Raw genomic sequence first — 15,031 nt, forward strand, 5'->3', positions numbered from 1 at the left:
AATGAAAGTGTTTGTATGAATTCAGAAAAAAAGAAACACGCCAGTCACGACTGCATATGGACATATTTCAATATTGTGCTCTATTTACACAAAGTTAGGTTAGTTCATCATTTCGGTGACGTATGTGCTCCCCAATATTTACGCTGCTGCGCTGACGTTGAACCGTGTGCTGCACTGGGTCGGTATGACCAACAGCTCAAAACAAGCTCAGAACAAAGTGACCGCTGTGCCCTGATTGGTGCTCTGGCTTTGCACTTATTATATTTATATTTTTATACACAAAAAACAAAAGGAACGACAGATTTCTCAAAATATAGTGGAGGAAAAAGTCAGATATCAGACTCTGAAATGTAGTGGAGTGAAAGTAAAAAGTTGCCCAGAATGGAAATACTTAAGTACAGATACACGAAAAAACTACTTAAGTACAGTAACTAATTACATTTACTCAGTTACTGTCCACCACTGCCTGAAGAACCGCCCTTGATAGGAGTAGGTGTTAGTTTTTAAAGAAGATGAAAGCATGTAGAAGTCTTGTGTAGGCTTTTCTAGTCTCTTTTTTTATTTGTAGGCCTTTGAAGCTGACAGAGCCACAGTAACGGTTGGAGCTAATTGTTCTCTAATGGAGATTTTCAGGACGTCTGCCATATTATTGCTGCAGTCACTTCACAGGAGGGAGGAAGTTCTATTAAAAGTTGCAGCAACGTCTCATGATCCCTTTAAATTTGACTCTTTCTTTAGGGTTGTTATAGACGGATTCCTGTAATTCTGTATTTTCCAGTTATTCACTAGCGTCACTGTGTGTAACCTCCATATTTTGGCCATGTGGTCCTTTTGTTCAACCACATTTCTGCCTTAAAGCTGTCGTAAACATTTTTGTGAATTTCCACTGTGTAAGGCATTATGTGTAATGTATTACACTACAGCCATGCCAAACAGCCTGTTTCATCTTTGAAGCAGTTTGTGAGGGGCCTGTGCAGCAGCCCTCCACACCCAGCTAACAGAGGAACTGCAGTTACACCACATCCTGTGCCTCCACTGCACAGCATTAAAAGGGAATTCCAGTCAACGTGTTTTGTCATGTTATGTAAAATTCCCCTTCAATACTAGACAGATCATATGCCGATTTTCTTTCAGTCATTAAATCCAGTTTGATTGCTTTAGATGTTTTTGTGGTGTTGTTGTCTCTGAACCTTTGATCATTTTTGTTGCTGTATCTTGGGACTTGATTTCTTTAGGTTTCCTGGGTAGGTTATTATTATTTACTGACTTACTGTAACAGGGAGAGAGGAGGCGGACGCATATGTAGAGTTAAGTAAGATTTATTAAGGGCAAATCCAGGGTCATAGAGCCAACACTGAGAGATCAGGGGGCAGACATGACAGACACTAGAATCCAACAGAACAAGCAACAGTATAAAGACTAGTGCAAACAACAGCAGATAACACCAACAAAGACCAGCAAACACAAGGGGCAAACACAGGGCTTAAATACACAGGGAAAAGAGGGACAGGTGGAAAACAGGTGGAGACAATCAGGGGCGGAGTCATGAAACCAGGGGGCTAAACAAAAACAAACGCACATGGGCTAAACCAAAACACGAACAAATGGAGAGGACCGGGAGGGGCCAATCGTGACACTTACAGTATTTGTAGAGCATTTGACTTATTTTTTGTCAAAGCTAATGGGGATCCAAATAAATAAAAAAGCACAATAAGCCAGTTGAGAAATGTATTTCTGCAGTGATTGCTGTGTATATTGGACATGCAGAAATGTAAGGGTGCCATCGTGCATGAATATTTCTGGTTTTATTTGGCTTAATAAGCTTTATATACTAGTACACAATATGCTACGCCTTGAAGTCATATGAGTTCCGTTATGTTTCTATGGAGACAATATCATTTCAAATGTGTGTACATTCAATTCCTGAGATGCTTACTTTTTAGCAGCATGTTGTTTACAGTTGATACAGTTTAAATCCTTCGCCCTCTTTGTTATATCAGTCTTACTACTGCAGTTGTTACTTCGTCATGTGGTAAGTAAAGACAGAAAGGCAACGTCAGCTAATTTGCCCTCATTTCAAATTGTTTTTGCCTACAAAGTGATATTCTGAGCTAGGCCTGTGGTATTTCACATGAAGTTTTAGGTTTCATATAAAGATTGTACCTTATTCAGAATACAGGTATCATGTTTTGTAAAGGCAGTATTAAGAATACAGTTACTTCTTACATTTTTTGAGAATATTTTAGATGGTATATATTTTCACAGTTATGTGATTACGCAATTTTTAAAGAAACAGCATCAGCGTTTGTTTATTAAATATTTAAAATCAGTGCACAGCATGTAGCAAACATGCTTGTTAGATAAACTCTGAAGAGGAACTCAGTTAACAGCATCTTCACACCCTGAAGTTCTTATTAAAGCTTCAGAAGGCTGATAAATCTGTGTGATGAGCTAGGTATTAATCTCACTCTTACTGAGCTCTTTTGAGGTACGGTGAAACAAATAATCTCCTCAGTAGTGGACATATTTGTAGTAAGACATTAAGCACTGGTGCACTGGACTTGGCTTAGGGGGGTTGTGGGAGAAATAGTGAAATGAAGCAGATGAGAATGAAACAAAAAAGTAAGAATTTTGGAAATTCTTTACATGAGAAGTGAATTTCTCATGAAACATATTTGAAGAAACAATAGTTCCATGACAACCAGTGTGAATTAAATTCTATTATAAATGTATTCTACATGTAGTTAGAATATCTTACTTTTTAAGCGTTGTAATGGAATATGTTACTGGATGCATTTCGAACAGTGTATTCAATATTCAGCCATCACTACATTTTCAAAGTATTTTGTCTGACCCTGGATATATATGTATATATTGCTATTACCTTCCTGTAGGAAAACTCCTAATTCATCCGACAAGTCCTTAAAGCCCGGCCCAAGATACACTCAGCTGGACTGGTCCACCAGCAATCAGCTAATCACCAGCAGATCTGAACTGCAGAGACTGACAGCAAGCCAGATCAGCCAAGACCTGCAATGTGCGAGGGATGATGCCACCAACCAGGTGAACAGTCCACATAAGTCACTTAAACTCTCTCTCTCTCTCTCTATTGAATAAATATGTTCAAATAACTATGTAAGCCAGCATTAATCATGTGACTAGGTCTTTGAGTTAATAATAATTAAAATGACTAGTTCATCTGTTTGTCTATTTCGTGTTTAAATGATTCTCTACCCAGTTTTTATGTGGCACTCCTAAAAGATCTCTTTTCTAGATTCTTTGGACCACTCGAAGCACACAGTCCAACCTCAGCTGCCATGTGGAAGAGCTGAAACTTTGGAAGAGCCAAATGGCTAATAGTATCGCACAAGTTGATCAGGAGATCTCTCTGCTGGAGCAGGTACTTTACCTGGCACCCCAAACATCTCTACCAATCTGCTTAAAGGCTGTTGAATAAGTGTGATTTTATAATCATAACATCATGTTGTCAGTCAAGTATTTATGACATCCCAGAAAGCGTTTGATGGAAGTTGATGGGGCAATAACCTTAATTTGGAAAAGATACACTATGTAATATGTAAAAAAAAAAAAAAGAGAGAAAATCTAAAAAACATTTCCTAAAAGCTCTTCAAATTGAGCATACAGGCAAACATCCATCCATCCATCCATTTTCCAAGCCGCTTCTCCGTCAGGGTGTGTGTGGGGGGGGTGCTGGAGCCTATCCAGGCAGTCTACAGGCAAACATGAATAATTAAATAAGTATTTCCTCTTGACTCTGAATCAGTTAGTTAGGGTTTTTATGAATTTTACACTTTTATTTATACATAAGGGTCATATAAACCAGCTCTAGGTGGGTTAATCTGCTGTAGTCCAATTTTATTTTGTCATATGGATTTGAAATCTGCCAGTTTGATAGGCTATTTCAGAGATTTAATCAAGTTCAGGAGCTAAACCCCAGCTGCTAACAGCTCTGTTCTGTGGTCCATGCAGGTGAAGGCATCTGCTGAGACATGGTTACAGGAGAAAGCCCTCTACAGACAGGTTCTTGGGGAGTGTGTGACGCTGCGTGATGGCCGCTTGGCTGGAGATCTTGTCTATGACCACGTGGAGGAGCAGCTGGCCAGAGAGATGCAACTTTGTGAAGACATCAAGCAGCTGGTTCAGCAGAGGATCACTGAGGTGCTGGAACATCAGAGGTGAACTACCAACAGAATCATCATATACAACAGATTTTTATTGTCTTAAAAATGTATTTAGGTAAATCACTGTCCTAAACTGATCTTTAGGACATTAAAGGAGATGCGTAGTCAGTTGTTAGCTGACCAGAAGTACAAGGAGGATGCTATCAATCTCAACAGTCAGTGCCTTACCTTGGACCCCCAGTCTCCCAGTATTGGATACAGATACCAAATCTCCAATATCTCTAAAGGGTCAGTCTTTGAATAGCTCTCTCAGCTGTTCAGCTCAGAGTTCAGTTCTAAGTACTATATAGCCTCCTTAGTGTTCCTGGCTCCTTCCTTGTTCTTTGGTATTAATGTTAATTTTTCATTAAATGCAGAATCTTGACTTATGAGCAGTGGATAGCACATTGCCAGAACTTAAAGAAAAGTGCAGAAAGGGTGGTCCTGGACTCCTCCTGTTTCCGTAACAATCTGCAGCACTCACACGCTGAGGTAGGCAGCAGGGCAAACATAGACTGAGTGACACAGCCAACATCTTTGTCCATTTATTTCATTGTAACCAGTTGACACGTAATCATCTTCTTGTCTTACAGCTAATTAATGCTCTGAAAGCCCAGCACATTGCTACAGAGTTCTCTTTTCGCAAGAGGCTGGACGAACTGAGCAGAGCCATGGATGCTCTCGAATGGGAAAAGCAGCAGGTGAGACTCTGTTGCATCTGCGCTGTTAAATGTTAACATGAACAGATAATAGTTATTATGAGTGGCTTTTAGTGCCACCTCCTAATGTATCAGGTCCATAGATATGCATATTAGACACCAAAATAGCTGACACTGAAGCCAGTGATGCATACTCACTGGAAGTGTCCTCCACAGACTTCAGCTGACACTTGGCATTGCACACAGTAATGTGAGGCTTATGTGCAGCTGCTCAGATGTGGAAACCCACTTCATGCATCTCATGATGCACAGATTTTGTTCTGATATTGTTTCCAGAGGCCGTTTGAAACTCTGGATTTTTACGTGCTAGACACTCGATGGCCCCGCACTGTGAGTTTGCATGGTCTGTCTTTTTCTGGCTGAGCTGTTGTTGGTCCTAGATGTTTCCATTTCACAATAATAGCACTTACAGTTGGCCGGGGCAGATCTAGTTGGAAATAAATTTCACAAACTCATTTTTGGCAAAGGTGGCATCTTATTACAGAGCCACGTGTAAAGTCACTGAGATCTTCAGGACAACACATTATACTGCCAGTGTTTGTTGTTGGAGATTGTATTTGAACGTAGCAACTGTCCTTTACATTGTATGTGGTTGACAAACAAATGGGTCTGAACCCATTCTATTCTGTGACCTGAAGATTTTTTATGTCTTTGTCCCGTTGTGCAAGCATTTGAGGGTCAGCAATGCTATTTTAGAAAGGTACTGAAATGAATAGCCTAGTGTGAAATGAATAACCACAGATGTAATCAGTTAGAAATTATGATTGTAGATTTGTAGCTCTATATTACTCTTCAGGTGATGGAAGCAGTGAATGAGCTACAGGTAGAGATGCAGAAGGTGGAAAGTCAGATTCTCAGCTGTGGCTCTGCGGAACAGCTCGCTCAGACTCGGCTGGACATCCTGGGCCAGAGACTGAACTATGAACCCTGTCTGGATCAGGTAAGTTGGATACACCAGTAAGGCATTTACAGACCCCCAATGTTGATACTTACCCTCCTCTGGTCTGTATTCAGATACTGTGAGCTCATACAGGGTTGGACAGATTATGGGTAGAGCTGTAGTTATCTTGTAGGTATCTTTTATATTTCTTAAAAAGAGTGATCTAATATGATTATGCCTGGATTACTTTTACACTACTTCTGATTTTTAATTTGGTTCCCCTGTGCTTCCTTAAAAGTAAAGATCTCTACACCTTTGGTCAAATGCTGACCACTCCATATTGTTTGTTGGAATTTCAAACTGCCTGTAGACTCAACCCTAATATTCACTCTCCTTCATTCTTCCAACATCACATTGCTATTGGTATCAGTCATAGTGATATAGCTAGAATATGCAAGAATTGATGAACTGCCTAATCAACAGTGTAATCTTTGAAAACAGTAATCCTCGAAAGATGTAATAGTACTTAATAATGCATATTTTCTAAAGTATCCTACTCTGCTCACTTCATTTTTGTAGTCTGATTATGTATTCTGGTCTACATGTTATTGTTTACTACCCACCACTGGTAATATACTCATATCATTCTAGAGTGATGTAAAAAGTATTGAACTGTGTTGCAGCCAAACACCGAACTCCTGCAGGAGACTAAGAGCCTGTGCAGGAACACGTTCACCCTCAAGAAGAAGCTCCTTCTTTCACAGTGAGTCAATTTAAGATGACTGTAACTGATTATAATTTCTGATCATAACTATCAACACCCTAACAATCACCTGGAATAGAGTAGCTAAGGACTATAGCTTGACCTACATACCAACATATAGCTACAGCTACAACCACTTAAGATACGATAGCAATGGCCTAGCAACACCTTAGCAACCATGTGGAATGCCACAGCAACAGCCTAGCAACCACCTGGGATACAATAGCTGTGGCCTAGCAACATTTTAGCAATGATCATAGATTCCGTAGTAACATTCATTCACGAACTTTCCTCTTCTGGGTGCTCATTGGATTTTAACAGTAAGTAGTTATAGTAATCTTTTGTCTTATGAAGTCTTCTGATTTATCCTCTGCAGAAAAACACTGGATGCAATGTACAGTAACTTGTTCAATTTGGATAACGCTGTGAAAGAAAAGACACGCTCGATTGAGATAGACCAAAAGTGCCAGGAGATTCGTCAGAGACTTCTTGGCCTTTATAGAATGCCCACAATCCCTGTGGACTGAGCAGACAGCTAGGATCCCTCCATCAGTGCAGTGACTTCACATGGTGTGAAGAGTAATGGTCGGTGATACGCAACAAAGATATGAGAAGCAAACCTTTTTCATCTTTCCTGGATCTGACACCTAGATTAAACCTGAATAAATGTATTTTGACACCTGTGTGCTTAAGGTTACAGTATTCTCCCTGCCTGCATTACCTATACAAATACGTCACCTGATGATAAACTGGGATGGTATTCCGAAAGCAGAGTTAGAGGACTGTTCTCAGATCAGATTCCACTGTATTTAAGATAATTAAAGTCACAAAAACTGATCTTTATCATCACTCCTACTGCGGAGGTACACTGTAAAAGGAGAAACAGGGGAAAAGTTTATTTGAATTTATTTAAGGTTGGAATTAATGTAAGATATAGACTTTGTTCATCTGACTTAAAATTTAGTTTTTCATCGTTTCATTCAAGGCATGTTTAAGCTCAATAGCACCAGTTAAACTGCCCGATGAAGTCATTTTTACAGTGAAGCTGAGGTGAATACCAGACCGGGTATGCTGTGTTTAGCAGGTCAGTGAAACAGAGCTTGGGAATTTATAAACACATACATTCCAGTAGAGTTTAATGTGAGAAACATGTCAAACGCGCATTACATGCATTAGGGCCTTTATGTTGTGCGTGCGGGTTTTTGTGTTGACACATGTCGGCCTGGCACCAGAAAAACAAGTGTCACCGACCTTTCAATCACTCAGTCGCTATTTTTTTCCAACCTGTTTTCGGGTAAGACCCGCCTCATGAGCTGTGATAGGCCCGTTAGTTCACTGGCTGTGTCCCATATCGCATACCTCTGCTGTAAGTACACTGAAAAAGGTGCTTTGAACTGATTAAGGTGGTTGCACATGAATTCAATTTATTATATGAACCGTTTTCCCAGTGTACACATCTATAATAATAATAATAATAATAATAATCTTTATTTGTATAGCACCTTTCATACATACATGCAACTCAAAGTGCTTTACAGAATAAATAAAAAGAAAACAAAGATAAGCAAAACACATTAAAAGAAATAAAGATAGAAGGAAACAAAATAAAATAATGAAATAAACTGAAAAAGATAAAATGAAAGAGATAGAACAGACAAAAGTTTCTTAACTAAAAGCAGATCTAAACAGGAAGGTTTTAAGATTACTCTTGAAGCTGTACAGGGATGTAATGCCTCTTAGCTCCTCAGGAAGAGAGTTCCAAAGCTTTGGGCCGTAGTGGCTAAAAGCACCCTCGCCAATCTTTAACCGGGTTTTAGGAATCACCAGTAGATTACTGTTTGAAGACCTGAGAGACCTGACAGGAACATATCTCACCATCATTTCACTGAGGTAAAGAGGAGCAAGACCATGAAGACATTTAAAAACCATCACCAGAACCTTAAAATCTATTCTAAAACTGACAGGTAACCAGTGCAGTGAGTGGAGTGCAGGTGTAATATGATCTCTCTTTCTTCTGCGGGTCAAGACCCTTGCAGCAGCATTCTGAACTCGCTGTAGGTGAGAGATAGAGCTCTTTGGGAGAGCAGATAAAACAGCGTTGCAATAATCTAACCTTGATGTGATAAATGCATGGACAAGTTTTTCACTATCAGCAGGAGAGAGCATATCTCGGACCTTAGCGATGTTTCTAAGGTGAAAATAAGCTGTCTTGCATGTAGTCATGATGTGTGATTTAAAGCTGAGCTCATTATCAAAAGTGATGCCCAAGTTCTTAACACATTGTTTGGCCTTCAGATTCATTTGATTTAAATAAGTCTGAACATCATTCTTTTGTGAATCACTGCCAATAACAAGAACCTCTGTCTTCTCTTTATTTAATTGCAGAAAATTGTCTGACATCCATGTCTGTATATCACCTATGCACTCAAACAGTGAGCTAATTGATTTTAGGGCTTTAGGTTCTAAAGAAATGTAAAGTTGAGTGTCATCTGCATATTGATGATAACTAATACCATGTTTGTTAATGATATGCGGTAATGGAAGCATATATAGGTTGAACAGTAAAGGCCCAAGAATTGATCCTTGGGGGACGCCACAAGTTATTTTTTGACGTGTGGAGGAAGAGGTACCTAATGCAACATAGTAATCGCGCCCAGTTAGATACGATCTAAACCAGTCTAAGACTAAGCCACTAAGGCCTACCCAGCTCTGTAGTCGATCAATAAGTATTTCATGATCAACAGTGTCAAAAGCAGCGCTTAAATCTAGGAGAAAAAGGACTGAGAGTTTGCCTGCATCTTTATTCAATCTCAGGTCATTTACTACCCTAACTAGTGCTGTTTCAGTGCTATGGAGAGCTCTGAAACCGGACTGAAAAGTGTCATTTATTTGGTTTACTTTAACATAATCATTCAACTGGGTTGACACAACTTCTCTCTCTCTCTCTCTCTCTCTCTCTTTCTCTCAGCTCACACACACATAGACACACACCCCTGGGATGGTTTCTAGCATCTTCCCCCAAACAGAGTCCATAGCAAAACCAAATATTTATTTATTGAACACATTTCAATACATCAAAGCATTCGATCATTAAGAATTAAAAGCATGCTAGAAAACCTGCTCTAAATCTACCCAAAGTAGACCTAAACATGTGGAGTTCTGGGATGAATAGCGTCGAGTTCACTCCCTTCAGATTCTGACCATCTGTAGTGAGAAATCACCGTCGTGTTTCTGTTTGATGAGGGTGGGTGCACTAATACTTTGGGAGAAAGCATACTTAACACTTTCTTAACAAGGTGGTTCATCAGGGACTCCTTAGTAAAGACAATATGGTTCTACACTGGTTCTACACTGGACCATGAACACTCAAAGAACCATCTGCATGCTTAAACGGTTTCTTGCATTGTGAATGAGCTGTTAGAGAAAAACTTGGACGTATGACTGAGCTGCCATTTGTAACCCAGTTGCTGTCCTAATGTTTTCATATCAATAAGAAGTGCACAACCCTTGCTCTTCGTTCTGTTGCAGTAATGCAGTATGAACGTCCTCCCTGTGACAAACATAGCAAACAATTCCTCCCCAATCCAGTCACTTCTCATCATGTCATACAAGCTCCTGAGGAGGACCCGAAGACAGGATGGTAAACAGTGACGCAGCTTTTAAACTTAATAAAGTCCGTAACTGGCTTAACTTGTACTCATTTTGAGCTCATGTGAATTCAGATGCGTTTACAGCTGAATATCAGTCAGTTCACAGAAGAATAACTTCGAATAAGTGAACAGTGTTTGTCAGCTTATCGTTTAAGCTCGGAGACCTTAAGCAGCGTGTCGAGTTAACCTGGTGGCATCATGTTTTATAGTGTAGACTGTGTGGTTCACGCCCCCTGTGGATAAACGTGCTGTCTATGCTGCTCGATATGGTGCTGAACTTTGAGCCAATGCGGGCGCAGGGGGCGTGGTTTGTCGGAAAACGGGTGGGGAAAAATAACGCGGGTCAGATTTATTGTAGCAACGAGCCTTGGCGACGGAGAGAGTCCATGGAGACGAGGGTCGCGGGTCGCGGGTCCTGTGTAGGAATGCAGCATTGCTTTAAAACGGCTGAGCGACCAGTTTGGCGAGTAACCGTTGAAACATCACAGTGCCGTCACCCAGAGTGAAGATATGGGGTGCGGGAGCTCCAAAACTACGGCGGTCGAGCCCGTGACGCCGGACAGCCTGGACACAGGCGAGGTAGGAGACTCTCACCCCGGCCGTTTTGTTGTAGACACATTAAAGTCGTCAGAAACAGGTGCTGGTGAAAATGGCTCAGATGTTTGCTGAGCTGAGAATCCGTCAGCACTTCTTAGCGGACATTGATTTTTGACCTCGCCTGAACGCTGCGCTGTGTCTGAGGCTGGGAGTCGCTGCGTTGTGGCTCACAGCGCCGCCGCTTTGTGTTAAATCCTCAGGTTATAGCGGCGCGTGGAGGAGCTCGCGGCGACTCCGCCGTGTCCAAGCATACCACGGACAGTGGACTGGGGCTGGAGGCCGGAGAGGCCATCGGCCTTCCAGGCGCAGTTCCCAGGATACTCCCACCGTTGAGAGGTAGGAGGTGAAAGGCAGTGTGTTGTGTTCCCCAGCTGTGAAAATGTGCTGTCTCGGGTCGCTGTGAGCTCCAAGTGAGCTTGAAGTTTGGAGAAAATCGTGTAACACCTACAGCAATGAATTAGCTCTTAAACGGGAACTCCACAGATTTCTCACAATTTCTTCATAATGAAATGGTTGAGATGTAAACAAAGCCATCCAGACGACCGGTTTGGTGTAAAATGTTTTATCCTAGAGAAACTTACAGGGTCACTTTTAACCTGAAACGTTTTTTCATCTATTCATGGTGGAGGGATACATGAAGGGTGTTCTAAGGCAAAGTAGTCCCAAAGAAAACGCCTTATATTTTCAGATTTACTTCAGTTGTAATATCAACTTTACATATATCAGCTCAGAAGACACTCTTGACTAATGACTAATTTGTGTTGAAGCCATCACGACCCCTGGTTCCTATCACCACCACTGTAAAGAAAAATGAGTTTGTAAGTTCCTCTACAAGTGAACCATTTCACATCAAATCACTTTGAATGACTGTGGCATATTTCAACTACTATAGCATGCAGACATTTATTAAAATCAGTAGAATTTACCTTTAAAGTCTTTATTTGCATCCGGCTGAATTTACTTGAGCACTAGAGGCAGTGCCGCTGTATGGAAGTGTGCGGTGGGGGTGGGGGGTGACGACCATTCCAGGAGCCCTGAAGAGACAGGGGTCCACTTTTTTGGCGTGTGATGTTTAGGCTTACTGAAATATTCTTAATTGTCACCTACTCACCTACTTCATTAAAATATAATCAAAGACAAGTTTTAGACACAGATGCAGACAGCAGTGCGTTCTGTCACCCCTCCAGCAGGCCTGTATGCCCAATGACAAGAGGTGTTCATTTTACACTGTACGTATTAATTCAGTCCTGGTACGTTTGCTGTGTATACTGGATCCACTAGGTGGCAGACTTTCTTCATGGTTCTGGTGCAAAGTTGAAAAATGTTCCATACTGGAGTAATTTAAGGACTGTGCAGGCTTTCTGGTGATGTCCTCATCCAGATATGTCGTCCTTAAAACCTTAAATGACCGGGAGCCACTGGCTCCAAGTTTTCTTACACATGTCTATAGAGTGAGAATAGCTCAGGGAGGTTGCATTGAAGTCCCTGTAGCTACTGACTAATAAGCCTTAGTATATAATAAGCCTGGGATTTTAAGGGGTTAAGGGACATCTGGGAGACATTTACACTTTAACCAAGAACCTCTAACTACAGTTGGAACAGAAATGCAAAAGTGACCAACTCCTCATGCCTGTACCGTTAGCTCAGAGTCCAAGGCCGGTGCAGGACAGCCAGAGGCCTGAGTCCAGCGTGATTTTGGAGGAGCTGCTGAGTCAAGGCATCATTCCAGCCCAGCCTAAAGTTGCAGGCAGTGGAGAGGCTTACAACATCATGGTGAGTGGCCTGTTCCAGCGTGATGAGTTGCAAACACGGTAAATAGTGCTGTTGATTTCTATTAAGGGGTTTAAAGACGTCTGTGTGAATATTTATGATGTGCTGCAGTTGGATGATGCAGGGAGGCCGAGGAGGAGGCCACCACCTCGTCTAGAGTCCCTGAAGATTCGCAAAGAACAAGAGGTCACGAGAAAGGAAGACATTGAAGAGAAGATGAGACAAGTGGAGGAGAGAAGAAAAGTACAGCAAAAGCAAAATCTAATTAAATTTTTTCCAATTCCTTGTATTTTTGCGCCAATAAAGTATTTCTGTTGGCCACCTGCTCCACAAACACTAGAGCTCTATGTTCATCAAACATCAACTAAAGCATTGTTTCCTAACCGCAGTCCTTGAGTTCCTCCACACTGCAGAGCCACGTAACTTTTTGTTTTCCTTTCTCTGACACACATGATTCAGCTCAATAAGGGATTAATAATTATCTAATGCTGTGAATCAGACATGTTAGAGTACAGAGTGCAGGAGGAAGCTCTAAGGCTGGAGCTGGGGAAACACTGAACTAAAGCTGTGCAGTTCCAGCCCTGCGTAGTGTCAAGCATCCCCTGTTCCAACACATCAAATCCAGCTCATGGAAAGCCTAAAGGGGCATTTCAGCCTAAAACTAGCATTTAATACACTTTTTGTCATGTCAGGTATTATTCTGAAATGCAGCATTGCAGTCCTCAGCCTCATCAATTTTTTACAGAATTCCTGATTTTGTATTTTTCATACCTAGTTTTCATTATGTTTTTTTACTACAATACCCAGAATGCCTCATGCAAACATGTTGTGTAACTATCTAGAATATAGAAATCAGTCAAAATCTTGCAGAAACGTCAGTTGTTAGCTATCTGGCTTCCTCGTTCAATAGCCAGCTAGCAGATGAAGAAAAATCAGCTTGGCTTCAAATATCTTTCCCAAAGTCCTTGAAGCTTTTCAGATACATCATCAGAAAGGGGGTTTCCTAGTCTTGAATCCAGGAAATCTTACTCTAGAGTACCAAATCTCCAATATCTCCAAAGGGTCAGTCTTTGAATAGCTCTCTCAGCTGTTCAGCTCAGAGTTCAGTTCTAAGTAAAGAGCACAGTTCCAGTTCCAGACCCCTAATAAGCAAGTTGAGGGTTGACAGTGGCAGGAAAAGCTCTCTAGGAACATGAGGGAAAACCTTGAATGTAGCTAAAATGGGAAAATCCTCCTCTGGCCCACATGGGATCAAGTGTGTTGTGGCAGTAGATTATTGAAACCGTGCAGGGCATGACTAGAATTCCAGACTAGAATTGAGAGACCCTGAACTAACATGCAATCACCATGTTTTACTGATGTGGCTGGTGCCCATTGTCCTTTGGAGGCTAAATATACAACATTGTAAACTACCATTTCTCTGTGTGCAGGTACGGGAGGATGAGCTGCGGACCAGACTGAGGGCCAAGTCTGCACGGCCTCGTGGCGCTGCTCCACTCGAGGCTGAGGTTGATGCTGAAGGCCCTCTCTCATCCACAAACAAAGAGCCCCATATGGGCAGCCGTTCAGGAGATTCAGTGGATGGAAGACTGACTTACTCTCCAGAGCTGGAAAACGACTCAACGTTTCAGCAAATTGCTGATGAGTTATTTTAGCCTAGCGCTGCCCTCAGACCCCTAAACTAAAGCTGGGCCAACACAGCGTATTTCTTATAGTTAGTATATATTTAGCATGATATAGGCACATATACTGTATAGCACATCTATTCTGGGAAGGTTTTTTTGCACATGCACTTTATAATGATCTTATACAGCTTTTTAATACTGAACTTCCACACTGTCGTAACACAGTTTAACAAAATTATTGGATGTTTGTGAGCATGCTGCATAGAACAGTGTGGCTCATATGCGCATTCCATGAGTTGCCATTCAGTGAAATGTTAAACAAAGAGGAAGCTTATCATTCTTTACTACCTTTATTCTTTAAGACGCTGTTTTCCAAAGAAAAATGAAACGATAGCAACTTTCGTAGACATACAGACATTATTCTTATGAAAGAATGAGCACAGAGTGTACATCAGGTTCAAGTATTTTGTGTCAAATGAAAGAGAGGGTGGGGATTGATGATTTTGAGAGAGAATTCAATGCCTGAACTATAACATATACATTTGCCTTGCAACCCAAATTAAATCCATTTATGTGTAAATGTGTGAGCTGTACTGATCTTTGACAATCAAAATGTTCTCGAGAAAACTGAACAAGATTTCCAATGAAATGTGGCCATGTAGAGCTGTTTAGTCCACAAGGTGGCAGTGTTTGGTCAGCTGGTCAGTGTGTTCTAATAACAGGAGCTTTACCATGCTGCCGAGGGGATGTGTGTAGGTGTGAATCCGAGAGTGATCTCTCACATAGTCATTGTACGTAACTTTATCTCTTTGTAATTAGTAGAGTGGCAAAAACTAGGTCCCAAAA

At 41.2% G+C, this 15,031-nt stretch overlaps 2 protein-coding genes across 2 annotated transcripts; both read left to right on the plus strand.

Annotated features, from left to right (window-relative positions):
* Positions 1–2,027: 2,027 nt before the first annotated feature.
* LOC119262588 (tektin-2-like) lies at positions 2,028–7,199 on the plus strand. The gene is made up of 10 exons (XM_037535566.1): positions 2,028–2,032; positions 2,895–3,063; positions 3,275–3,400; positions 3,991–4,196; positions 4,287–4,430; positions 4,559–4,673; positions 4,775–4,882; positions 5,697–5,840; positions 6,464–6,543; positions 6,920–7,199. The coding sequence occupies exons 1-10, from the start codon at positions 2,028–2,030 to the stop codon at positions 7,068–7,070; spliced, it is 1,248 nt and encodes a 415-aa protein (XP_037391463.1). The 3' UTR covers positions 7,071–7,199.
* A 3,366-nt stretch (positions 7,200–10,565) lies between these two features.
* Positions 10,566–14,769, plus strand: stmnd1 (stathmin domain containing 1). The gene is made up of 5 exons (XM_017693091.2): positions 10,566–10,772; positions 10,991–11,126; positions 12,433–12,563; positions 12,672–12,803; positions 13,991–14,769. The coding sequence occupies exons 1-5, from the start codon at positions 10,704–10,706 to the stop codon at positions 14,213–14,215; spliced, it is 693 nt and encodes a 230-aa protein (XP_017548580.1). The 5' UTR covers positions 10,566–10,703; the 3' UTR covers positions 14,216–14,769.
* Positions 14,770–15,031: the final 262 nt, after the last annotated feature.

The sequence above is a fragment of the Pygocentrus nattereri genome, chromosome 27, assembly GCF_015220715.1.
Source record: "Pygocentrus nattereri isolate fPygNat1 chromosome 27, fPygNat1.pri, whole genome shotgun sequence".
Classification (NCBI taxonomy): Eukaryota; Metazoa; Chordata; class Actinopteri; order Characiformes; family Serrasalmidae; genus Pygocentrus; species Pygocentrus nattereri.